A 25,129-nucleotide genomic window follows, 5' to 3' on the forward strand; every position below is an offset into this window, starting at 1 on the left:
GGTGGATTGCACATACGTTGTGACGCTGCATTCCCATTGTCGTCGATGAGCTGCGATACCCTGGTTCGCCAGAAGATGGCGGTACAGGAAGTGTGGACTAATCTGTTGCCATCTGTACGGGGATGGAGCATTGCCTCCTCACATGCGTGGGTCTTCTCCGGGTGTTCCGGTTTCCTCCCACTTGTGTAATAAACACTCATCATGAATTGGCTGAAAACATCTTAAAATAAATACCCAAAAAAGAGTCCAGTGACTCAGTGTGGTTGTCCTGGATATACAAGTAAAAAAACTTTCCTGCTCGTTACGTGCCAGTGTAATATCCATATAAGACCGTGTCTATGCATATAAAAGGATTGAGGTCTTGTATGGAGAGTCGCTCAACACTCTTCGGGTGAACCGAGGGGATGAAGTCCCGGCATGGGCAGCGAAGACGGGCGGAGGGGACTCGGCCCCTGCGGCACGACGGTGCGAGGGGTGGGGGGGGAACACGCGTGGCGGGTGAGGATCTGGACAAAACCGTGTATTTGAGAGGTCCCTGAATTCAGCTAACGAAAGATACAAGTTGAGTCTTGACTTAAAGCTTTCGTGACTGCAGGAATTCATACTCTTTGGGTCTTTCGGTAAAGTCACGTAGATAGAAAAATAATTGTAAAAATCACGACGTTTCAATCGCAAAACAAGCAATCGTCTTCAGGTGAAATAAGTTATGTTAAAAACTTTTTTTTAAACACGCTTTAATGAATTGTATCGTGCGAGTAATGGAAGAACTCCACGACTCCAGGAAGTGGTCCCGAAGCTTGCCATAACGTAAGGGACCGTGGTCAGTTACAGCCAACGTCAGTTGACGGTGGATAATTAGACCCAAGCCGAAACATAACATGTCAAAAATATTGTTTACAATTTTTTATTATTATTATTATTATAGAATATAGTATTGTCATCAGCATGACATAAGTATACCAAGTTTGCAGTCGATACCACATTGGGAAGTGGGTTAAAATTGAGTTACAAGATTTGAGGATACAACAACATTTTTCGATTTAAAGCTTTCGTGACTGCAGGGATTCATCTTCTTGGTTCTTTCGGTAAAGTCACGTAGAAGGGAAGTAATAAAATAATAAAAATAAAACATAATAAAATAACAACAACAACAACAGAGTTAAATAAAAGCGTGTAAATAAAATACAGCAGGCGAACTGCTGAAGGCAGGATCTCAGCAGTTCGCCTGCTGTATTTTTTCACCTGAAGATGATTGCTTGTGTTGAGAACGAAACGTGATTTTTTTATTTTTCTATCTACGTGACTTTACCGAAAGACCCAAAGAGTATACAAGTTCAGGTTGAATATTTTTTTTTACATTTAAAATTCTTGTGTTATTGATCACGTTATTGTATCGTTTTTACGTATTTACTTGTATTGCCTATCTGGGCTTCATTTGAAATGTGTCTTAAGCGAGACCAACATCTTCAGTTTAAGCGAGACCAACATCACACCACCACGATTAGTCCGAGCCCTGCTCGGCTGCCAGAGATCCAGATATATATTCTTGGTTGTTTCGGTAAGGTCAAGTAGAAGGGAAATAATAAATAATAAAAATAAACAATACAATTCTCACGACGTTTCGATTGCAACACAATCAATCATCATCAGGTGATGCAATCGAAACGTTGTGAGAATTGTATTGTTTTATTTTTATTATTTTATTATTTCCCTTCTACGAGACTTTACCGAAAGAACCAAGAATATGAATCCCTGCAGTCACGAAAGCTTTAAATCGAAAAAGATCCAGATATCTTCTTGTGAGGCCAGCATCATATCACGGTTTAGAGAAAAAAATGACAAGTTTTATTTTACCAGGTAAGGCCCACTGAACCATATAGCTCCTGTTCAGAAGCGAGCTGGCCACAAATACTAGCTCATAGAAGAGGAGGAGGAAGAGGATGAGGAGGATGAGGAGGGGGATGAGGAGGATGAGGAGGATCAAGAGGATCAGGATGAGGAGGATGATGAGGATGAGGAGGAGGAAGATGAGGATGAGGAGAAGGATAAAGATGATGATACAGAGGAGGATGAGGAGGAGGATGAAGAAGATGAGGAGGATGAGGAGGATGAGGAGAAGGAAGAGGAGGATGAGGATGAAGATGATGATACAGAGGAGGAGGAGGATGAGGAGGAGGCGGCGTTATTTTGTTGGTGACCGTGGCGGCCTCTAGTGGAGGGAGCGATCCCGCACAATGTGACAGCACACGCAGACAATCCACGCGAGTGTCGCCTGCGATGGAGTCGGTGCGAATCGATTAATCGATTACCGCTCCCACCCCCCGTGTTAAGTGCGAACCCGGACGATCGACTCCATAGGCATATCGATTACTCCCACAAGAATCGATTCCACGAACTGAGAGGTTCTGCGTTTTGCGAGTGGGAATCGACGAACCCGGCGAATCGATGTCGCGGGAATCGCGAGTGTCATCCAGGCGGAGGCGGCATGGCGGACCGCAGCGCGGGCGAGTGGTGCCTCATTGAGAGCGACCCCGGAGTCTTCACCGAACTCATCCGGGGATTCGGTGCGTGCCGAGCCGGGCCGAGCCGGGCCGAGCCGCGTGTCAGAGCGCCGGTGTTGAGTTGCTCCGCGTGCGCGAGTTCCCGGCTCCTTCCTCCCTCTATCGCCTCCCTCTCCTCCTCCTCCTCCCTCTCTCGCCCTCTCTCCATGCTCGGGGCGCGACGCCGACCCCTGAGCTGTGTGCACGTGTGTTTGTGTGTTTGTGTGCACGTGTGTTTGTGTGCACGTGTGTTTGTGTGCACGTGTGTTTGTGTGTTTGTGTGCACGTGTGTTTGTGTGCACGCGTGTTTGTGTGCACGTGTGTTTGTGTTGGTGTTGTGTGCACGTGTGTTTGTGTGCACGTGTGTTTGTGTGCACGTGTGTTTGTGTGTTTGTGTGCACGCGTGTTTTGTGTGCACGTGTGTTTGTGTGCACGCGTGTTTGTGTGCACGTGTGTTTGTGTGTTTGTGTGCACGTGTGTTTGTGTGCACGTGTGTTTGTGTGTTTGTGTGCACGTGTGTTTGTGTGCACGTGTGTTTGTGTGTTTGTGTGCTTGTGTGTTTGTGTGCACGTGTGTTTGTGTGTTTGTGTGCACGCGTGTTTGTGTGTTTGTGTGCACGTGTGTTTGTGTGCACGCGTGTTTGTGTGCACGCGTGTTTGTGTGTTTGTGTGCACGTGTGTTTGTGTGCACGCGTGTTTGTGTGCACGTGTGTTTGTGTGTTTGTGTGCACGCGTGTTTGTGTGTTTGTGTGCACGTGTGTTTGTGTGCACGCGTGTTTGTGTGCACGTGTGTTTGTGTGTTTGTGTGCACGTGTGTTTGTGTGCACGTGTGTTTGTGTGCACGTGTGTTTGTGTGTTTGTGTGCACGTGTGTTTGTGTGCACGTGTGTTTGTGTGCACGTGTGTTTGTGTGTTTGTGTGCACGCGTGTTTGTGTGTTTGTGTGCACGTGTGTTTGTGTGCACGCGTGTTTGTGTGCACGTGTGTTTGTGTGTTTGTGTGCACGTGTGTTTGTGTGCACGTGTGTTTGTGTGTTTGTGTGCACGTGTGTTTGTGTGCACGTGTGTTTGTGTGTTTGTGTGCTTGTGTGTTTGTGTGCACGTGTGTTTGTGTGTTTGTGTGCACGCGTGTTTGTGTGTTTGTGTGCACGTGTGTTTGTGTGCACGCGTGTTTGTGTGCACGCGTGTTTGTGTGTTTGTGTGCACGTGTGTTTGTGTGCACGCGTGTTTGTGTGCACGTGTGTTTGTGTGTTTGTGTGCACGCGTGTTTGTGTGTTTGTGTGCACGTGTGTTTGTGTGCACGCGTGTTTGTGTGCACGTGTGTTTGTGTGTTTGTGTGCACGTGTGTTTGTGTGTTTGTGTGCACGTGTGTTTGTGTGCACGTGTGTTTGTGTGTTTGTGTGCACGCGTGTTTGTGTGCACGTGTGTTTGTGTGTTTGTGTGCACGCGTGTTTGTGTGTTTGTGTGCACGTGTGTTTGTGTGCACGCGTGTTTGTGTGCACGTGTGTTTGTGTGTTTGTGTGCACGTGTGTTTGTGTGTTTGTGTGCACGTGTGTTTGTGTGCACGTGTGTTTGTGTGTTTGTGTGCACGCGTGTTTGTGTGCACGTGTGTTTGTGTGTTTGTGTGCACGTGTGTTTGTGTGCACGTGTGTTTGTGTGCACGTGTGTTGTGTGCACGTGTGTTTGTGTGTTTGTGTGCACGTGTGTTTGTGTGCACGCGTGTTTGTGTGTTTGTGTGCACGTGTGTTTGTGTGTTTGTGTGCACGTGTGTTTGTGTGTTTGTGTGCACGTGTGTTTGTGTGCATGTGTGTTTGTGTGCACGTGTGTTTGTGTGTTTGTGTGCACGTGTGTTTGTGTGCACGCGTGTTTGTGTGTTTGTGTGCACGTGTGTTTGTGTGCACGTGTGTTTGTGTGTTTGTGTGCACGTGTGTTTGTGTGCACGTGTGTTTGTGTGTTTGTGTGCACGTGTGTTTGTGTGCACGCGTGTTTGTGTGCACACGCGTGTTTGTGTGCACGCGTGTTTGTGTGCACGCGTGTTTGTGTGCACGCGTGTTTGTGTGCACGCGTGTTTGTGTGCACGCGTGTCTGTGTGCACGCGTGTTTGTGTGCACGTGTGCACGCGTGTTTGTGTGCACGCGTGTTTGTGTGCACGCGTGTTTGTGTGCACGTGTGCACGCGTGTTTGTGTGCACGCGTGTCTGTGTGCACGCGTGTCTGTGTGCACGCGTGTCTGTGTGCACGCGTGTTTGTGTGCACGTGTGTTTGTGTGAGTAAGGGGAGTGGTGGCGCAGTGGTGAGCGCGCTGCGCGACGCTCACGGCAAACACCGGTGACGACTATCTGAACCGGACCCGGGCCTCCCCTAGGGTGACTCAGCCTCAAATGAGTACCTGCTGCGATGTGTAAACATCGCCACTGGAGAGACAAAGGCGGTCGGGCGTGGTGCTGGCCACCCACCCCCTTGTGTACCGTTCCGGCCTTCATAGGTGCTCGCTAACAGCACTTGCACCAACAATCGGTAGGGGGAGTGGGGAGTGCAGTTGGTGCAACTTGCCAGTCATCTCGGTCAGTCAAGCCATGACACATGTGTTTGTTCCGTGGCCTGCCAGTGGGCCTTCGATACTCCACGTGGCCCCAAAGTGTGCACCAAGCATGGCAAAAACGCCGTGGTGACATCACAGCCACTTTGTGGTGAACCGCGTGTGTGGGTTTCAGTTCGTGTGTGTGCGTGTGTGTGTGCATGTGGGTGTGTGTGTGTGCATGTGGGGGTGTGTGCATGTGTGTGTGTGCATGTGGGTGTGTGTGTGCATGTGGGTGTGTAGCGGTTAGTGCGTTGTGCTACGAACCCGGAGACCCGAGTTCAATTTCCGCTCACGGCCAACGCCAATGACGGATTATCTGAACCAGTCTTGGGCTTCCCCTAGGGCGACTCGGCCTCAAATGAATATCTGGTGCGGTGTGTAAAAGCATCGCCACTGGGGAGACAAAGGCGGTCGGGCGTGGGGCTGGCGACCCACCCCCTCGTGTACCATGCCAACCTTTATAGGTGCTACTTGCAAACAACACTTTCCCCAACAGTCTGCGAAGGCTATACGTGTTGTTTTCTGTGCGCGCTGGGGTGTTTCTGTGTATTCACATGGCAGTGTACGTGAGAGTGTGGATGTGCCTGGTGTGTGAATGTGTCATGTAAGGATTTGTTGAGGCGCGTGCAAGTGTGGGCATATATAACAATGTCAACTTGTAACGGTTCGACACAGTGTTCGCTCACTCTCAGAGAGAGAAGACGCAAGAAGGAACAACAGACGAGCGGGAAGGCAGCCACGCAATGAGCCAGAACCAAATCCCCCCCCCCCCTCAAGTTCTGCGGTCCTCAACATATTAAGCTGTTTAGAACCAATGATTGTTTTAACATGAGAGAAACCCGGAGCCGCACTATCCCCTATAGATAGCGAGCCAGGGTTTGGCACCTTGATGCTCACGGGTAAGGGAGTTTAACGACTTTTGTGCGGTGATCCACTGACCCTCGCTGCTGCCTGCACTGCCGTATTACAGGCAGCAACATTGCCGGGGGTGGCCACCACAGCCGCCCGGCGCATTGTGTGGATGTGTGAGCATGGACGTGTGTGAGCGTGGACGTGTGGGAGCGTGGTCGTGCAGGGACGTGTATGGGCGTGCGCACGGGCGTCCCGGGGGCGGCGTACGCGGCTGTGTTGGTACGAACATCGACGCGTGCAATTCATGCTTTCTTGTTGACGGAGTGTAACGCCTGTGTGAATCTGCGCGTGCAGGCTGTAAAGGGGCGCAGGTGGAGGAGATTTACAGCCTGGAGGAGGAGAGCTTCAGCAAACTCAAGTGGGTCCTGCGCACGCGGTCCCTCCGGGCACGGCGCAAACCGACTCTCGCGCCCGGGCACGTGCGTGGCACCGGGGAGGGGATGCGGCCCAGCGGCCGGGACATTCGCCACACGTGGCGGAATGTTAACGCGTCGAATCAAGCAGGCCGCCCCGGATAATACCACGGGCGTATTAGCCTTAGAATACCACGCGACATCTGCTTCACAGTGGACGTTGAAGAGCCCACGACGTATGCCGGCCCACGTCGTGGTACCATTTTGCCAAATTGTTTTAAGGTGTGCTGAAAATTACTCGTGTAATTACACGTAGCAACCATCGCCCTCTACTGGCAGGATAATGCCCGCTTGCAGGCCGGTGCAGCGCTTCCTTGTGCCACACAGGGACATCTGCCGTTAGAGCATCTCCTGGGCAAAAAAAAAACTGCGCCGAGACTTTTGATTACGTTGAAGCAATATATCGTGTTTATTTTACTAGATAAGGCCCACTGAGATATATAGCTTGACTTAAAGCTTTCGTGACTGCAGGAATTAATATTGTTTGGGTCTTTCGGTAAATTTACGTAGATAGGTTCAAAAATTAATGAAAATAAACAAAAACTACGACGTTTCGATGGCAACGCAAGTGGTCGTCATCAGGAGGACAAAAGGGGGCAGGCTGTAAATCCCTTTTGTCCTCCTGATGTCAATTGCTTGTGTTGCGATCGAAACGTCGTAGTTTTTGGTTTATTTATTACTTTTTTAACATATCTACGTGACTTTACCGAAACACCCAAAGAATATGAGCTATTTAGCTCTTTTTCAGAAGCGGAGTAGCTCATCACGTGGACTCTTATTGCAGCCAAATAGTCTAAACGCGTGAATACGTTGATTCTGAATGTGGAGGGGAAAACCGGAGGACCCGGAGAAAAGTCCACGCGACCACGAGAAGAACATGCAAACGCCAAATGTACAGGCCTCATGGTTGGGATCGAACCAACGAACTTCTGCATACCAGGCGAGGGAGTTAACATCTCGCTATCGCGGTGCCTGAATGCGAGTATTAGTGTTATCAAGTTGTGTTGATGTGAATACATCTTCTTTTGTTACATGAGACTAATAGATCATGCAAAGCAGTGAGATGGAATAAACAACACATGAGACAGTAAATACGAGACAAACAAATATTCCTGAATTGATAGGGCACACCCCAATATTGACAATTGTTATTAATATGCTTGTTTACCCAAGAATGCCTCGGTGAGTCTCATGACTCTTTCAGAAGGATCCTGACAAGGTTTTGAAGTTGTGGGCGATGCTGCTGCTGTTGTGTGATCCCAATTGAGTAATGTGCAGGAGTGTTTCAGCATTGGGATGTTTGGCCAATACCATTTGCATTGGATGTTTTCAGCTATGGGAGGAAACCGGAGAACCTGGAGAAAACTATGCAGAACAGGGAGAGAACATTAAAAAAAAACTTGCACTCACTCGGAAGAAGAGGTGGGGAAACCTACAAACTTCACACAAAGTCGAAAATCGAAGCTATGTAGCTCTTTTTCAGAAGCGACCTGGCCACAAATAATAGCCCAACGAGAAGTGGCTTATGTCGAAATTTATAGCAGCCAAACACTCTAAACGCATGTTTCAAAATGTGTTGGGAAAAACTGGAGAACCTGGAGAAAAATCCACGTGACCACGTGGAGAACATGCAAACTCCAAATATACAGCAGGCGTCAGGGTTGGGATCGGACCCACGAACTTCTGCATACCAGGCGAGGTAGTTAACACCTCACCACTGCGCCACCATCAAAAATCTTCAAACCTAAAATATGAGTGAGGAACATTTGTAAGCCGGTGGCGTGACCCGCTCGACTCTGGCTGCCGCAGGCCGGTGCACGGTTTGATCTTCCTGTTCAAGTGGACCGCGGGGGAGGAGATGGAGGGCTCCATCGTGCGCGACTCGCGCAACGACACACTCTTCTTCGCCAAGCAGGTACACGCGTGCTCGGTGCCTCGCCGTCAGCGCGGGCAGGACATTACAGGGGAGCGCCTGGGAGAACGGTCACAGGGAACTTTTGCGATGTATGTCAGAATGTGGTCTCCCCCTTCTTAACGCTGTTCACCCAATACAGTGTCACCCAGACTCAAGACTTTTTCAGGAAGGGTCCTGCAAGTCTTTGCGATAGAGGGCGATGTTGCTGCTTTGTGTGTGATCCCAATTGAGTAATTTGCAGGTAACATGTCGGCATTGGGAGATTTGTCCAACAGCAGTTACATTGTGGGTTTTTTGTTGGGTATGGGATGAAACCAGAGAACCGGGGGAAACACAAGCAGAGGAGGGGGATCACACGCAAACTCCACTCACACCAACACAGACAAAGATCTCCCGTGTAGCCTTAACAGACTTTTGGGGCAAATGCTGTTAGCAAGCACCTATGAAGGCCGTCACGGCACATGAGGGGGTAGGTGGCCAATACCACACCCAGCCGCTTTTGTTTCCCTAATGGTGATGTTTACGCACCGCACCGGGTACTCATTTGATGCTGAGTCAACCTAGGGGAGGCCTAGGACCAGTTCATATCATCATCACTGGTGTTGACCACGAGCGGGAATTGAACTTGGGCCGGCGGGTCCATAGCGCAACGCGCTAACCGCTATGTCGCAGCTCCCAACACTCTTAGCGCACACACTCGCACACTCACTTTCATTCACTCGGCAGAACAGGGGGACAACATACAAATTACACGCAGAAAGGCACCTGAGTTTGGATCAAACTCGGGACCTTCTTACCGAGAGGCTTGAGCGTTACCACTACGCCACCACCCTGCCACCCGTAATGCCTGTGCGTGCATGTGTTACAGATGATTAGCAACGCAATGACGAACGGTAGTATAGTGGTTAGTGCGCTGCGCTATGAACCTGGCGACCCGAGTTCGATTCCCGCTCACGGCCAACACCAGTGACGATTAGTTGAACTGGTCCTGGGCCGCCCCTAGGCTGACTCAGCCTCACATGAGTACCTGGTGTGGTGTGTAAACATTTACTTGGGAGACAAAGGCGGTCGGGCGTGGTGTTGGCCACCCACCTCCTCGTGTACCATTCCGGCCTTCATAGGTGCTCGCTAACAGCACTTGCCCCAACAGTCTATTGAGGCTATATGGGGGGTCTTTGTCTTTGTTTCAGGTGATCAGCAACGCGTGCGCCACGCAGGCGCTGCTGAGCGTGCTGCTGAATGTGACACACGGCGATGTCGCACTGGGCCACACGCTCACCTCCTTCCGCGACTTCACCAGCGGCTTCGACTCGGCGGTGAGCTCGCGGCCCACTCGACCCTACGCGCCCATGCACGTGCGCGCAGTCCAGCCGGCCTCATTCCCCGTCGTCACAGTTGTAGCCATTTAGAGTTGCCTCGCCCCACCACCACCGCCGTACAGGATAGGCTCGCTGCCGAAGAGAGAATCGCTCGAAGGAACGAGGAGGAACCACAGATGAGTGGGAAGGCAGCAGCAGTAGCCACGTGGTGAGCCGGTGCTAGGCTCACCCCCCATGAAGCTCTACGGTTCTCTGTGTATTAAGTTGATTTTAGTCAATGAGTTGTTTACACATTTGGGAGGAGAGCGGAGCACCCAGAGAATACGCACACATTCAATGGGGAAGACTCTAACCCATACGTTACTAAACATGCTCATTAGCATCGTTGTGGAGAATATAAATAAACATTGGAGATTACTCTACACTTGCTGTACTGCCATCTCCTGACGAGCCAGGGTACGAAACCTCAACAGTCACAACATGTTGTGACCCACCAACCCTCGCTGCCTCCACGGTGCTGGACTACCACATCCCGGCGATGTTGCAGTACTGTCTCGTGTGACCCACTGAAGGATGCTATTCGCTGTTCAGAGCTACGTATTGACTCAAGAAGCAATGTATTGTGTCTCGTGCGTGTATTATCTCATCTCGTATTGTTTATACTCTCTGCCTAATTTGTACCAACTTGTTTGTATTGTCTCTCTCGTATTTATCGTGTTGTACTGCATGCCTCGTTTGCATCGTCTCTTATCTTTTGTTCTGTTTCACGATGTTCCCGTCTCGTCTGTTCATCTCGTTCTATTCGACAAAAAGGAACATTCCAGAGTTCCTAATCAAAACGAGGCGCCGTTGGTGCTCATCTCCTGAGCCAGTGGTGGAAATTCCTCATTGCCATGGACAGGGCAAGTCTATATTCATCGGACAACCACTTATGGCTTCCCCACAGAGTGGTGCTCATATCGATCCCCGAATTTGAACTCGTGACCTTGCGAGAGCCCATCACTCTCCCAATGAGCCACTTGGCTGGGTGTAACTGCTTAATTTATATTTGCCGTGATGATGATGTACCACACACACACGTGACCTGATACACGTGTTGATCAATTGATGCATCGCCAACTGAACAACACCTCACAGTCAAATAGATGATAAGCTGCGTCCCATATGATCTGCCTCTCCACCTAACAAATAAAATAAATTTTTACTCATACCATCAGCCACACACGGACCTTCTGGAAGTGCATGAATTTAGCAGCTTTGGTTCAACACAAGCAGCTTTCCACATTCGGTGTCTCGGTAAGGACAGCTGACACGGTAGGAATGTGGCGAGGAGTGGTGGGGTGCATTAACATGCAGATCTCTCACAATACAATAGCCACCTCCACAGACTCAGGGAGACCATCTCTAGCCCCGCCCTCTTAACCTGAGGCTGCCCCCATCTCAGGCCTACACAAGACCTTGTTTCTGTAGCTTTCTCTCTCTCACCCGAAGATGGTCGCTTGTGTTGCGATCGAAACGTCGTGATCTATTAATTTTCTACCTACGTGACTTTACCGAAAGAACCAGAGAGAATGGATTCCTGCAGTCACGAAAGCTTCAAATCTAAAAATATAATAGTTTGTTTTGGCTTGTGACGGAAGTGGCGCTTCTGTGCGTGTGGATTTTTGTTGACGTGCGCAGATGAAGGGACTGGCTCTGAGCAACTCGGACACAATCCGCCAAGTCCACAACAGCTTCGCCAGGTGCGTGCAGATGCGGGTCACCGGCATTGCAGCGAGAGCAGGCTCGGCGACGCGACGTCTTTGCTCGCCAGACACTTCAGTGGCGTAAAGCAACACGAATGTCAAACGCGGCTTCGCACAGATGGCTAGCACGGTTGGCTACGTACGGTGCGAAAGAAGATCAACGTAAATACAAACACACAATAGACTGTCAGAAAGGTTGAACGGCGTTCGTATGGCTGGGCGAGAGAGACGGTGGCGTGTTGCCACCACAAGCTCGGCTCGTGGGAGATGGGCGCGATCGGTGAACAAAGCGCATGCAGAGTATATATCCGTGGTCTCTCGAAGTGGAACATCATATCGGTCGGTGATGGTTACGAAATAAGGTGGCTCATGTTATCATGCTAACGGTGGAAGGCGTTCTCGCTCGCTGGCCTGGTGGCGAGGCGCGGATGAGCAAATGCCCGTGGTGTTGGCGCAGGCAGCAGATGTTTGAGTGGGACGGCCGTGCAGCTGGCAAAGACGAGGACGCGTTCCACTTCGTGGCCTTTGTGCCCAAGCAAGGTCGCCTCTACGAGCTGGATGGCCTTCGCGATGGGCCCATCGATCTGGGTACGTCCAAAGCTTCTCTTTGTTACCTTTATGTTTTAGATTCTAGATTTGAAGTTTTCGTGACTGAAAGGATTCATATTCTTAGGTTTTTTCCGGTAAAGTCACGTAGGTAAAAAATTTAAATTAATAAAAGTAAAATAAAATAAAAATCACGACGTTTCGGAGGCAACGCAAGCTTCCGTCTTCAGGTGGAACAGTCTATCGTGCTGTGACGGTTCCACCTGAAGACGGAAGCTTGTGTTGCCTCTGAAACGTCGTGATTTTTATTTTATTTTTATTTTACTTTTATTAATTTAAATTTTTTACCTACGTGACTTTACCGGAAAAAACCTAAGAATATGAACCTTTAAGTTTGATTTTTTTTTTCGTACATGTCATCATTTGTGCAGAGTCCATCACAAAATGAAACACAGCTTATTTACATACCGTATAACCGACAGAGCTCACTCCAATATATATTGTTGTACATATCATTCATAGCATATCTCTGTGTTCATTCATCCCATGCATATATTTACAGTTTGTTATTTGGATTATTGTTGCAGTGTTATTTGGTTTGTAATTGGATTCGTTTGGATATTTCATGATTTTTTATTTATTATTTCTTTTTTCATTTTTGTTGATTATTTCTTCGACATTCTATTGAAAAGTTGTGGAGCTGACAACTCAAGCATTTCGCTGCACCCGCTATAACATCAGCTTCACTGTGTATGCGACCAATAAATGTTGATTGATTGAAAACCGCCACTCTAGGATTTGTGAGGACGCTCACAGGTTTCGTACGGGGGACACGGGAGACCACAAACCAGAGCACCCAGAAAAAATCCACACGTGTGAGGGGGCAGCACTAATTGTAATAATAATCATCGTCGTCGTGTGTAGTTTTATATATCACGACCTTCATGGAAATCACATCTCTCACAATCGCTGAGGATCCGCAGACCAAGTTGAAAGGCAGCAGCAGCCAGGCGGTGAGCTGGCGCTACCAACAATTGCCAAAGCTCTGCTGTCCTCTATATATAAAGATGTTTTAGCCAAGTAACGAGTGTTTATTTATGTGGGTGGTAAGCGGAGCACCTAGAGAACATCAACGTACGCGAGGGGGCAACACTCTATCCCACACAGAAGGAACAGATGGAGATTAGTCCACACTTTGCTGTACTCTACTACCTTACCTTGGCGCATCAGGGTATGGCACCTCCTTAACACCAATGGGGAGGGGGCTTCACGACACTTGTGTGGTCCACGAACCCTCGCTGCTGCTGCTGCTGCTACTGCCTCCATAGTGCTGGATTATAGGCAGCCACGTGCAGCAGCTTGGCCACCACCGCCACCTGGCTGTGCAGTCGGAGTCTCGGACTGCACAGCGGCATGTTTAGGAAGTATTTCAAATACAATTCGGTGACTCATACAGCGGTAAAGCAGGAGTGGGGAAATGGATTGTTATCATTATGGACATGCAAAGTAACACACCTGTTGCTTCATTGGATGCAAAACAATGAGTGACAAGAAGTGGATTCCTGCTCAAACGAGCCTTCAGACATTGGTTCACATCTCCATTGCAGCAGCCCTTATCCAGTGATAAGAAAGTCCAACATTGCTGCTGCAGGAGCGAATCCATCCACAGGACAACCACTGTTGACTTCCCCAAAGAGTGGTACTCGCTTTATCGGCCCGAGAGGAACGATGGGCTGAGTCAACCCCCCAAGCAGGATTTGACCTCGTGACCTTCCGACGGCGAGCCGCTCCTCGCTCTGGCGCTGGGCCTCCTGGCCGCATTCCTGTGAATTCCATCGGCCAATGAGAGGAGCCGGCAGGCGTCGCGCGCGTCGCACTGGGAACGTGGCAGTGTGGGAACGGCGTCTCTCACCTTTACACCTCTTGGATTCCGCTTTTAAATATCTCGTCGAATTTCTTCGGGAATCGTTTTCTTTTATCGATTTTGCTCTGGTTTGTTTCACCACCTTGAGCTGGCATTTTGTTCATTTTGGCCAGAGCAGCAATCTCTGCTGTCAGCAACACGCATCACCGCCGGCTGCTGCCGCGCAACACACCGTCTTCACTTGAGTTGGATTGCCCACCAGCTGTGGCAACGTGCGCGTGTTTCTGTCAGGCGCCTGTGACCAGGAGGACTGGGTAAAATCTGTGCGACCCGTCATCGAGCGCCGAATTCAGAGGTGAGGAGGCGAGGCCACGCTCGCGCCGACATGCAGACCGCTGCAGTGTCAATACGCGTCGTGTGGAATACGCGGCAGTCTGCTCCAACCACAGGAACGCACAAATGCGGGCGACCTAAGCAGCTGCTGCCTGCAATGTTGACTGAGGCTGCGGGTAGTGGAGACCACGAGTAGCGGAGTTTCTTCCGTCAGATTTCGGTAGGGCCGTGGCCAATTTGGCGATGCTTGCGCCGCCTCCGTGCAGGTGTCGGCTGCTGTAGAGGGAATGTCGGCGAGTGGGGGCCACCTGGACTTGCGGCAGGGCCCGAACGCAAGCGGCGTCTACGGCGGGCGAAGAGCGGACGAACAATGCCTCTCTCGCTCATTCTGCCCCCTGTTTCGTCCGCTCGCCGAGCCGTGCACGGCCGGTGATGATTAGAGCGCCGTTGGTAACCGTGCAAGGGCCTGTGCCCCCACTACAAATGGTCGTGAATTGTTCTAAGTTGACTTGATGGACACAACATGGCCGAGCGTAAAATTTGGCATTAGGGCTGCATGGGATGTATGGCTTCTCGTTACCATCAAATTAGTTTCTAGACATGATTTCAGTATGCGGTTTTGGCTGACAGGCGAACACAAATATATAGTTATAAGCTGAAGCGTTGGTAATTTATATTTTTACCCCAAATCAGTTTATTGATTTTGAGTAATTTCGCACAGCTGTTCAAGTCCGGAAATAGCTTCACAGAAGGTGGTTATTTTGATCAAATCTACTGTAGACGTGGGTTGGGCGAGGATATCATCACACTGTGCCTATCCTTGCTCTGTAAATATATGTATTCAAGAAGATATCTTACATTTTATTTATCATACAAACAAAAAAATTTTCAGTGCCTACTGTGCCTATTGGATATTACGGCCCTGCATCTGCTTCACAGTGGCCAATGACAAGATCCTGCCAAGTGACTCCAAAACGATGAGGCCGTTGTGAGCCCTCGTCACGGTCGTAATTTCCCAAACTAAAAAAAATTTACCCACGAATTATCTGGGTTGCGATTGCGTGTAGCAGCATCGCCCTCCGCTGGCAGACTAATGGCCGCCTTCAGGCCGGTGCCGAGTCACCTTGTGCCGCACACGGATAGCTGCCGCTCGGGGGAGTTCCCTTTGAATGGCTGAGATGCGATGCTCGGGGATTTAAGCAAGTGCGCCGTATGTGCAAAGATTATTATTACCATCGTTACAATTGAGTTTGGCCCTTGCTATTCCAGTCGTGGGTCAGTGTCGCGTCCCCTGGCTGTGGAGTGGCTCACGGCAGCGGCACACGTGCCCAGAGTTGAGTTAAAAGTGTCCACGTGACGTGGCAAGAAGAGCATCTTCCTTTAATCGCCTCGCAGCATTGCGAGCATTTGATGCGATGGTAACACCACTCGTGCCTGGGTTCAGTTCCTGACTCGGGGTGCCTTTCGGCATGGAGTTTCTATGTTCTCCCCCTGAACACTGCATGGGTCTCCTCTGGGTTCTCCGGGTTCCTCCCACCAATGATTGCTCGTAAGAAATGTGATGCGTTTAATAATTACACACATTGTCTACTGTGCAGGTACACCGAGGGGGAGATCCGGTTCAGCCTCATGGCCGTGGTGTCCGATCGGAGGATGATTTACGAGCGCCGAATAGCGGAACTCCAAGCCGGCCTCACCCAGGTGCGGACCCACTCCCTCTCATCTGTCTGTGTCATTCACCTCTTGTGAGTGATATATAATTAATATGACATCATCAGCGATGGTTCGTCCACTGCTAAACTGAGGCCTCCCCAAGCCACCGCCACCTCCCACCATCCTGCGATGCAGAAATCCACCCAGCACGTGATTATACGGGGCCTGGCGCGGATAAAACAAACGCACGGATACGGCACTACAGATGCAAATGTGTTGGATGTTTAACCTACACAGAATGTGAGTGTCCGCGTAGTGCAAACTGGTTTTCTTGCCGGTCACTCGTTGCCTTGCGATGTCACGCCTGAGCGGGGGTGCACACGGTGACTTCCGTATTGACAACGTTGAAGCTGGGAAAGTTTTCATCGATCACTTGTGACTCGCAGCAAGACGGGGTTTGATTCCCGACTCGGGCACCTTTCTGCGTGGAGTATATATGTTCTCCCCCTGTTCTGCAATGTTTTACTCCGGGTTTTCTGGTTTCTTCCCATCACTAAAATAACACAATGTGGTGACCGGTACAGGCCAAACATCCCAGTGCTGAAAGATCATCTGAAAACTACTCAATTGGGATTACACGCAGCAGCAACAACATCGCCCCTTATGACCTAGCAGAACCCTCCGAAAAGGCAGATTTTTTACTGAATTCCTCTCTTTATGACACGTGCATACATGCGGGTGTATTGACCAATCATTGCTCACGTAGAGCCTTTAGAACGCTGCTTCCGTGAACATTTACGATGCGCGCGCACCAAGGTGACGCTTGCCAAGCGTCTGCTTGTGCGGTGAACGGAGAGAGCGTGGCCGGTGCCGTCCCCGCAGGGCGAGGCGCGGGAGGGCGGAGGCGCGAGGTCTCTGGCCGAGACAAGCGAGCTCATGCTGCTCATCGAGGAGGAGAACCTCAAGATGCAGCGACACAAGGTACGCGAGTGTGCACGTGTGTGCGCTTGAGTGCACGCGAGTGTGCGTGTTCCTGCACGTGTGTGCGTGATTGTGCGTGCTTTTGCGCTTGTGCGCACGTGCGTTTGTGCATAAATGTGCGCATGTGTAAACGTAAATGGGGCAGTTGTGGAGAAGGTGGAGAGTTTTCCATACCTGCGCAATGTGCTTATGACCAGCTCCGATTTGACAACAGAGGTCTCACTCCGAATCAGTCGAGCGGCATTATCTTTTCATCGGCTGCCTAACGCTTTGAGTCTTCTTGGCCACAGTCATGCCCTCCCTTTTCTGTTTGCGAAACGTGGACCCTCCTTAATGGAACAATTTCACCGGTTATAAACATTCAGGCTGGCCTGCCTACACTCACTCCTGGGTTAAACCAGGCTGGATTGTGTGAGGATCTCACAAATCCATGAAAAAACTGGACACAGTCCCATCAGTGAGCTCCTCCGGCAGGCGAGGCTGTGTTTGCTGGGTCATGTAGCCCACATGCCCAGCCACCACATACCTAAATAGCTTTTATTTGTCTGAATAGAGGGGGATAAAAGGACACATCACGGGCTAGAGAAGATATATAATGATGTGGTATGAGAGGATATGGAGCTGAGTGAATTGGCCAATGACAAGTACCAGCGGTGTCAAGATCAGCCTCTGGGAAAAGCTCGTGAAGGGCGCTACTGGGTAGTTGGAGGCAATTGCCATTCTGCAACAATAGAGAGCAGAGGCGCAATGCTCACAACAATGAGCAGAGCGCCGGGCGGCTAAAACACAGCAAGTTGGCACAGTAGGGGGCACAGGTGCTGCATATGTCAGTCATCTCAATCAGTCAACCCATGGTGCCTGGGTCTGTTCCGTGACCTGCCAACGAGTGTTCGACACTTCACGTGCCTCTTAAAGTGCACATAGCCTGGCACAAACGCCGTGGTGACGTTACCACCACTTAGAGGCGTATGACGTTTGTGCATGTATGGGGCGGGCGTTGGCGCAGTAGTTAGCGCTGCACTGCGCTACGGACCCAGTCACCCGAGTTCCATTCCCGCTCACAACCAATGACGGTAACAAATGTCTGAACAGTTCCCGGGCCTCCCCCAGGTCGACTCGGCCTTTAATGTGTACCTGGTACGGTGCGTAAACGTCAGCATTGTGGTGCTGGCCACAGCACTCCCTCGTGTGCAGGCCTGGCCTTCACAGGTGCTCACTAACAGCCCGTGCCCCAACAGTCTGTGCGGGCTACAAGGGGAACCGTTGTCTTCGTGAGAGATGGGAAAGGCCTCTGTGGTCACGCATTGCCGCCGTTTATGCTGTAGGTGGAAAACGTCCGCCGCAAGCACAACTATCTTCCCTTCATCATGGAGCTGCTCAAGACCCTGGCAGAACAACAGCAGCTGCTGCCTCTCGTGGAGAAGGTGGCACCTCCCAGCACACTCACTCCACTCGTGTTTTTTCCCACTACATATACATTATTAACAATGATTAGCATGAGTGACATGGCCCGATGCTTGCAGGCCCCTTTATATACGGGGCTCCCACAGTCACAGGGCAGCAGTGATTATTACCGATGAGTCCTAATGAGGACAAAACCATTCTCCAGCTGTGTCTTGTGTTTCACTGCTGGCCGAAGCGACGGCCACATTTCCTCAACTCTTTGAGCTCGTGGCCTTGGCAACTCGAGGGTCGCGCTTTCAGCTCTTCCGAGCTGGTGGTCTGGACAAGGCTGAGAGCATCATGAGCAGCGCGGCGGTCACATGACGTGCATGCAGGGCATGATGGTAGCCGTGCCCTGCTGCTGTGCGTGTTGTGTAATCCTCACCGTGCATGCAGGCCTGACCACATGATCCGCTGCTCCTCTGCACTTCTAGCCTTACATTTTTAGCAAGATAAACTCATTCTCGCATTTGTTATTCACGAAGCAATAATTATCTCGCTGCTCAACAGCCCGCGAGTACTCGCTCGTGTACGCCGCTTCTGTCACCACACCAACCGCTAAGACATGGGACTTGGGGGAAGACGGGTCACGCCTAAGAGAGATAGCGTCCAGGGGTAGAAACCAACTCTTGAGTGGCAGCTAAAAAAGGGAATGCGCCCAAGAGGACGTCCACCGCGGAGATGGAGTGGTGAAACCAGGCCGTCTGCAGGAGCTAGACGGATCTTTAGATCGCAGGATCGCGAGAGGTGGTGGAGTCTTTGGGAGGCCTTCATCCAGCAGTTGATGCTACACTGGGCTGTTTGGTCAATGCCAGTTACATTCTGTCTGTGCGTTTGGCTATGGGAAGAAACCAGAGATCCTGGAGGACACCCGTGCAGAACAGGGGGAGAACTTAGAACTCCACGCGGAAAGGCGCCCGGGTCGGGAATGAAACCCAGGCCCCGTTGTTCCTGCGAGGCCAGCGTACCGCCGCCCTGCCGTCCGGATATCTTGCTTTCGGCTAAGCCCAGTCAAGGTTGCGCTTCGCCATCGCTGCCCGCGCGCGATCTGTCTGTGTAGGCACTGCAACAGAACAACGGCATGGCCTTGGCTGTGGACGATGATTCTGTGCGCAGAGGAATGTCGGAGGCGGGGCGTGCGTGTTTGGCCGTACCCGGGGACGCACGACGCATTGTGTAGCTCTGTTTCCCCCGTCCGTGCATGCGTAAATGTGAACTTTCAAGCCACAGCGACTTCCTGCTCAAACGAATTGCGAGCCATCGGTGCTGATCTCCCGTTTTACAGCCCCTGAACCGGTTGGTGGAAATTCCACGTTCCGTTGGTGAGAGCGAGTCGATTCGTAGGAGAACCACTGTTGATTTCCCCACATAGCAGTACATATTTTCGCGATCCCAGAGGGGATGATGGTCTGAGTCAACCATGCCTGAGCAGGATTTGAACTTGTGACCTTTCCATTTGCGAGGAGCTCGCTCTACCGCTGAGCAACCTGGCCAGATGCACGTGAACTACACGCGTGATTGTACGTGAGTCGTCATTTATCCCCACGGTGCCTCTCAGGATCGCATGGAGATGTTACCTCTCAGGGCTAAATCTTGTACGTATCTTTGATCTCCTGCCTCTTCAGCTGACGACGACGATGATGATGATGATGCTGGGGCCACAGGAATGTTCACCAGAAGGAGCTGGCTGTCTTGTGGGCTCTTCTCCGGACCTTCTGGCTTTATTGGTGCTGCTCGCTCATTGCACTTTGCCCCAAGGCTACACGGGGGATCTTTTTCTTTGTGTGTGTGCTTGCAGGCCAAGGAGAAGGCAGCCGCCCGCAAGGTGAAGGAGGCCAAATGACGTCGTCGTCGTTCGTAGTCGTGTGTGTAGATTTCCTGCCTCTGTGAATTTGGTGAAAAAATAAAAATGAAAACTGACACGGTGCTGCTGCTGCCGCCGCCACGGCGCGGTTCGAGTGAGACTCGCGAACTCACCGCACGGCCTCCCGCGCGCGTCCACGTTGCACGACCTCGTGCGCGCGTCTCTCCATCTGCCTACGCCATCTCCATACGATGACCCAGCTCTTGCTGAGTCACTGCAGTCACTCGCTGACCAGCGTTCAGTCACCTCCTCATCACTCTTCTGTCGCTACCTGCCATGGTCACTTTTCCCATGTACTTCACTCGATTCCTCTACCCATCTTGAGGACTTGGTCGACCAGACACTGACTTCCATCTCATCCACACTTTGTTCAACCACCAACAACTGCAGGTCACAACAACAACAACACACTCAGCCACCCACTCATACACACACTACCACCCACCCACTCACCACACTGCAGGTCACAACAACAACACACTCCATTGGAACCTCCTTTGCCAGTAGCAAAATATGATAATTGTTTTTTACCCTTTTATCTGGCAACAAAACTGACACCTTTTTTACCCCGAGCTCTCATACTCTGATGGTGCATTGTCTTTGAATTGTGCGCCTTTTGGCGTCATCTGGTCCAACACCATGTGAGACTAGGCTCTAAGAAAAGTTGTCTCGGGTGTGGACCAATCAATTTCAAGGACAGTGCATATATTATCAGAGTTGTGTTTTTTGTTTGAATTCTGACCGGAGGTATTGTGGTCAATGCAAACATGACTCCTTGTAAAAAAAGGTGTCAGTTTTGTTGGCAGATAAAAGGGTAAAAAACCAAATATAACAACACACCCACCCACTCATTCACACACTACCACCCACCCACTCGCCACACTGCAGGTCACCTAACTTTTCCTGCTTCTTCCCTTCCCGTCGTCTCTTTTCCCAAGCTCTCATAATATTTATCAAATCAACACGTGTGTCAATCACAAATTGAATAGTGATGTTTGTTGCTAGCCGCTTGACGTTTTGGGCTTTGCTCACCAACGCTGCCATCATCACCCGCTCATCTCTCACCTCTGCTCCCCACGCGCTCCCCGCCTGCTGCTCTACACCTGTGGAGGCTGCAGTGTGAATGAGCGAGTTGAATAAACAAGCAAACAAGACGCCTCCTTCCCAAATCTGCCCCCCCCCCCACCGCACACAGGACAACGTTAAACAGTTTTACACATCGCATCGGCCGCACGGCCTTTTGGGAGTGCCATGATTTTTTTTGCAGCTTCGGTTTAATGCAAACAAACCGGACCGGTTTCGACATCGTCTTCCATCTTCGGGATCGGGCTCGCTGAATCAATGCTGATGCGCTGCCTGTTTGTTTGTCGGCAAGGGCGCTCTCCGTTTGACGTGGGTCCTCGTTTCAATCAAAAACTCTAATACAGAACACAACGTAATAACTGGCGTCGCTGTGGAGAATATAAGTAGCAAAATAAATAATCGTACAATGCATTGGTTTGTTGCGATCGTCAACGATCTAGATTGCAGTTGATTTTAAAGCGCTTCTTGCGTGCCGTACAGTAATTGTAAGTTGCCGTTGCATGCGCTGCCAAATGTGCACAAAGTGCTAATGGCTGAGTAATTATATAATGAAACCCATACACACTTCCCGTGCATGCACGGTGTGCGTGTGTGGGGGACAGGCGAGATAAGGGCAGGCGTTTCCTGGAATTGTGAGGAGCTTCCTGAGGGAATGAGGGTGAGGAGGAAGAGAGGCAGAATTCTAAGAGTGGAAAAGGCGGCGGAGTCATGCGCACACCAAATGCTTCCTACATCACCGCTGAAGAACGCGAACGGGGCAGACCGCGACGCTGTCGAAGCGGCTGGGCAACTTTGCTTGCGTTGAATCAATGCGGGTGAAAAAATATCGCTCCCAGAAGGCCGTTGTAGCCGATGGGATGTGTTTAAAAAAACACAAGAACGTGTTTTTTATGTAGAGGGACAGATACGGGACGGAGGCGAATTGTGTATTGTTGACGAATCGTGGGCTGCGGTGTTATTGCGAGTAAAGAAGCGTCAATTCCAGCCACCTTAGAAGTCGTGTGCACGTGAGGAACAATGAGACGGCATTCTGTTTGCGGTACATCTGCTGAGATGCCCATTCAGAATCCAGTGCAATTTGTTACAAACCTCAATCATCATCATCCGCTCCGTGGAGAATATGCCCCGGTGGCCAGATGCTATCACAGGAGGTCTTGGATTCGATCCCGACTCCGACGTCTGTTGCATGTTTTGACTTGCGCGTGTTCTCTCTCTCCCCCCGTGGTCGCGTGGATTTGTATCCACATCCCACAGTTTGTTTTCCCCAATTAGAAACGCGCGTTTAGATCGTCGTGTGGCTGCGACAATTTCCCCGCGTGCCATGATGGCAGCCCCTTCGCTGGGCGATCGTCTGTGGCTCGGTCGCCTCGGGAAAAGAGCTGCTCGCTCGGCGGGCTTTACTTTGTGAATAACAAAAATACATCGTTTCGTTTTAATTCCGAAGTAACGCGAAATACAAAAAACAATCGGCCTCCACGAATCGGTGCCTTGGCGTGGAAATGTTTAAGTATTTTTGTTTGACACGTCATAAAATCGGTCACACGACCTTCTGCCAGTGCATAATTCTCGGCAGCATTGGGTTAAGCCAGTGGGTGGTTCTTCATCTGGGATGCACGTTACCCCCTGGGTGTGCGAGACATGCCAGATTTGTTTTTTAGAAGGTAAATAATCGCTTTCGGAAACCGGTAACCGATTCTGAAAGCAGTTACCCGTTACCATTTAGCATCGTTGCAACCGTCGCGTCTCGAGTTGGAATCGGACTGAGAACCTCTGGTTTTGCAAGTCCAGTTGGTGTTGCTGCTGCTGACGTTTACGCCACCGTGGCAGCTGCCTTCCTTTCTCGTTTTTAAAAAAAAAGGTAAACACGTGGCATTTATTCGTTTAACCCCGAGAAAGCGGAGACTCGCCACCAATATTATCCATAGTAGAGGTGTGTTGGGTTAGATGGCGTGTCTATATGTAACGGGTTCCGGAGACACTTGTAGAGGTAACTTCTTTATTACAATACAACAGTCCAACTCTCCAACAGTCCTGATACTCTGTTACAGCCTAGGTACACAGCCTAGGTACACAGCCTAGATACTCTACTCTGGCTACGCTCCGGAACTCGCCCTCACAAGGTCGTAGAGTCGGGAGTTCCAGAGTCCCAGCGCTGGCTCTCACAGCATCCCAGGGTCTTCAGATGGCTGGTCGTGGGTCTTGGGTCTTGAGTTACAACTGGGCCCCGATCGTCCAGGGAGCTCTCCTTTTATGCGCAGTCCCCAACGAGGGATGGGGCCGTGTGCGCCCCCAGATATCCCCCAGAGCACACACAGCCCCCCCCTTTGGCGGCGCCAAGGGAATTAAGCGCCTGGGAACCCAGCGCCTGGTGCCAAGAGGCTTAAGCGACTGGCCCACCCAGGGTCCCAGAGCCCCCAGCAGCCCCTTCCTTCTTATGTCACTACATATAAATGCGTCGTGTAACCCACTCCCACCCGACACAGCCAACTAGGAAGGGTTGTCACGTAAACAAAACGTGCCAATTCGTTACGAGTTCAGCACACCGGTGTGGCATTTATTTCTCTCGGCATATGCGGCAAAACCGGTATTAACCGGTTTATGAATGCGGTTACCCGTGAGTTCATCATTTTTAACTGTCCTCGCCACGTGACCCCCCAATCGCAACTGGACACAACATCCACCCAGCCAGCAACAGCACGGAGACGCGGACAACGTGTCCGCGTCTCCGTCTCTGCTCGTGGCCACATGAGTGCCGTGTTTCTCGCAACGACCCATCGGCCCCACGGCCGCCTTGGGGGCGTCTCATTCCAGCAGCGTCGGTCCAACACGAAGCAAAACTCTGCACCGATATTCACGTTCGGGGTCTCATCAGCGAGTCTCTTGAATCAGTGCTGCTGAACGGACATGTTTACAGTCAAGGACCCGCTCTTTAAGATATGCATTGACTCTTCCTCTCTGGCCTGTCTGTGTGCTGTGAAAAAGGGTCATCGCTCGAAACGTCGGCGACTGTGTACCTTTCCTGTTAAGGCCACAGTGTCATAGACGCGTGTGTTGAGTTCATGTTATTTCTGCCCCACGGTCAACGCAGCAGCAGCAGCACCAATTACAATGTTTTTAATCTCTAAGATAGCTGAACGCAAACCTACATGATACACAACACGGAATACGATTTAACCAACTTTTTATATCGCCAGGTAAGGCCCACTGAGCGATCGAGCCACAAATGATAGCTCAACGAAGTGGCTGATCACGTGGACATTTATAGCAGCCAAATACTCTGAACGCGTGATGTTGATTCTAAATGTTGAGGGAAAAACCCGCAGGACCCGGAGAAAAATCCACGCGACCCACGGGGAGAACATGCAAACTCCAAATACAGCAGGCGTCAGGGTCGAGATGGAACCCACGACCTCCTGCATACCAGGCGAGGGAGTTAACATCTCGCCACCGCGGCATCATGCTGGTCTCCACCATACGTGCAGCTCGACCAGAGAGGCTCGCATTGACAACACAATCACTGCAATCTGCGAATGCCAGCGCGTACACAATCTCGGTAACATAAACACACCACACAAACCCTTCTCGACCAACTCGCATTGTTCCCTATCCACAAGGGAATCCATTAATTCATTGTGACGTGCATTCACTCACACGCCTATGTACACGTGCAGACATACACACACACAGCACATATACACACACACAGTTACGTACACACGTGAACACAAACAGACAAAGGTCCCCCGTGTCGCCTTATACTTTTGAGGAAAGTGTTATTAGCGAGCACCTATGAAGGCCGGAGCGGCACACGAGAGGTGGGTGGCCAGCACCACGCCCGACCGCCATTGACTCCCCAGTGGTGATGTTAAAACACCGCACCAGGTACTCATTTGAGGCTGAGTCGACCTAGGGGAGGCCCAGGACTGGTTCAGATAATCGTCT

General features: G+C 50.7%; 1 protein-coding gene across 1 annotated transcript; it reads left to right on the forward strand.

Moving 5' to 3' along the window:
* Window positions 1-2,431: 2,431 nt before the first annotated feature.
* Window positions 2,432-20,160, forward strand: LOC133348672 (ubiquitin carboxyl-terminal hydrolase isozyme L5-like). The gene is made up of 11 exons (XM_061561613.1): window positions 2,432-2,564; window positions 6,323-6,386; window positions 8,251-8,356; window positions 9,547-9,672; window positions 11,356-11,417; window positions 11,878-12,008; window positions 14,122-14,185; window positions 15,762-15,864; window positions 16,699-16,797; window positions 18,123-18,221; window positions 20,039-20,160. Exons 1-11 carry the CDS (start codon window positions 2,486-2,488, stop codon window positions 20,081-20,083), a joined length of 978 nt encoding a protein of 325 aa, XP_061417597.1. The 5' UTR covers window positions 2,432-2,485; the 3' UTR covers window positions 20,084-20,160.
* Window positions 20,161-25,129: the final 4,969 nt, after the last annotated feature.

This window comes from Lethenteron reissneri, chromosome 27 (genome assembly GCF_015708825.2).
Source record: "Lethenteron reissneri isolate LAM-NWPU_2019-01 chromosome 27, ASM1570882v1, whole genome shotgun sequence".
Classification (NCBI taxonomy): domain Eukaryota; kingdom Metazoa; phylum Chordata; class Hyperoartia; order Petromyzontiformes; family Petromyzontidae; genus Lethenteron; species Lethenteron reissneri.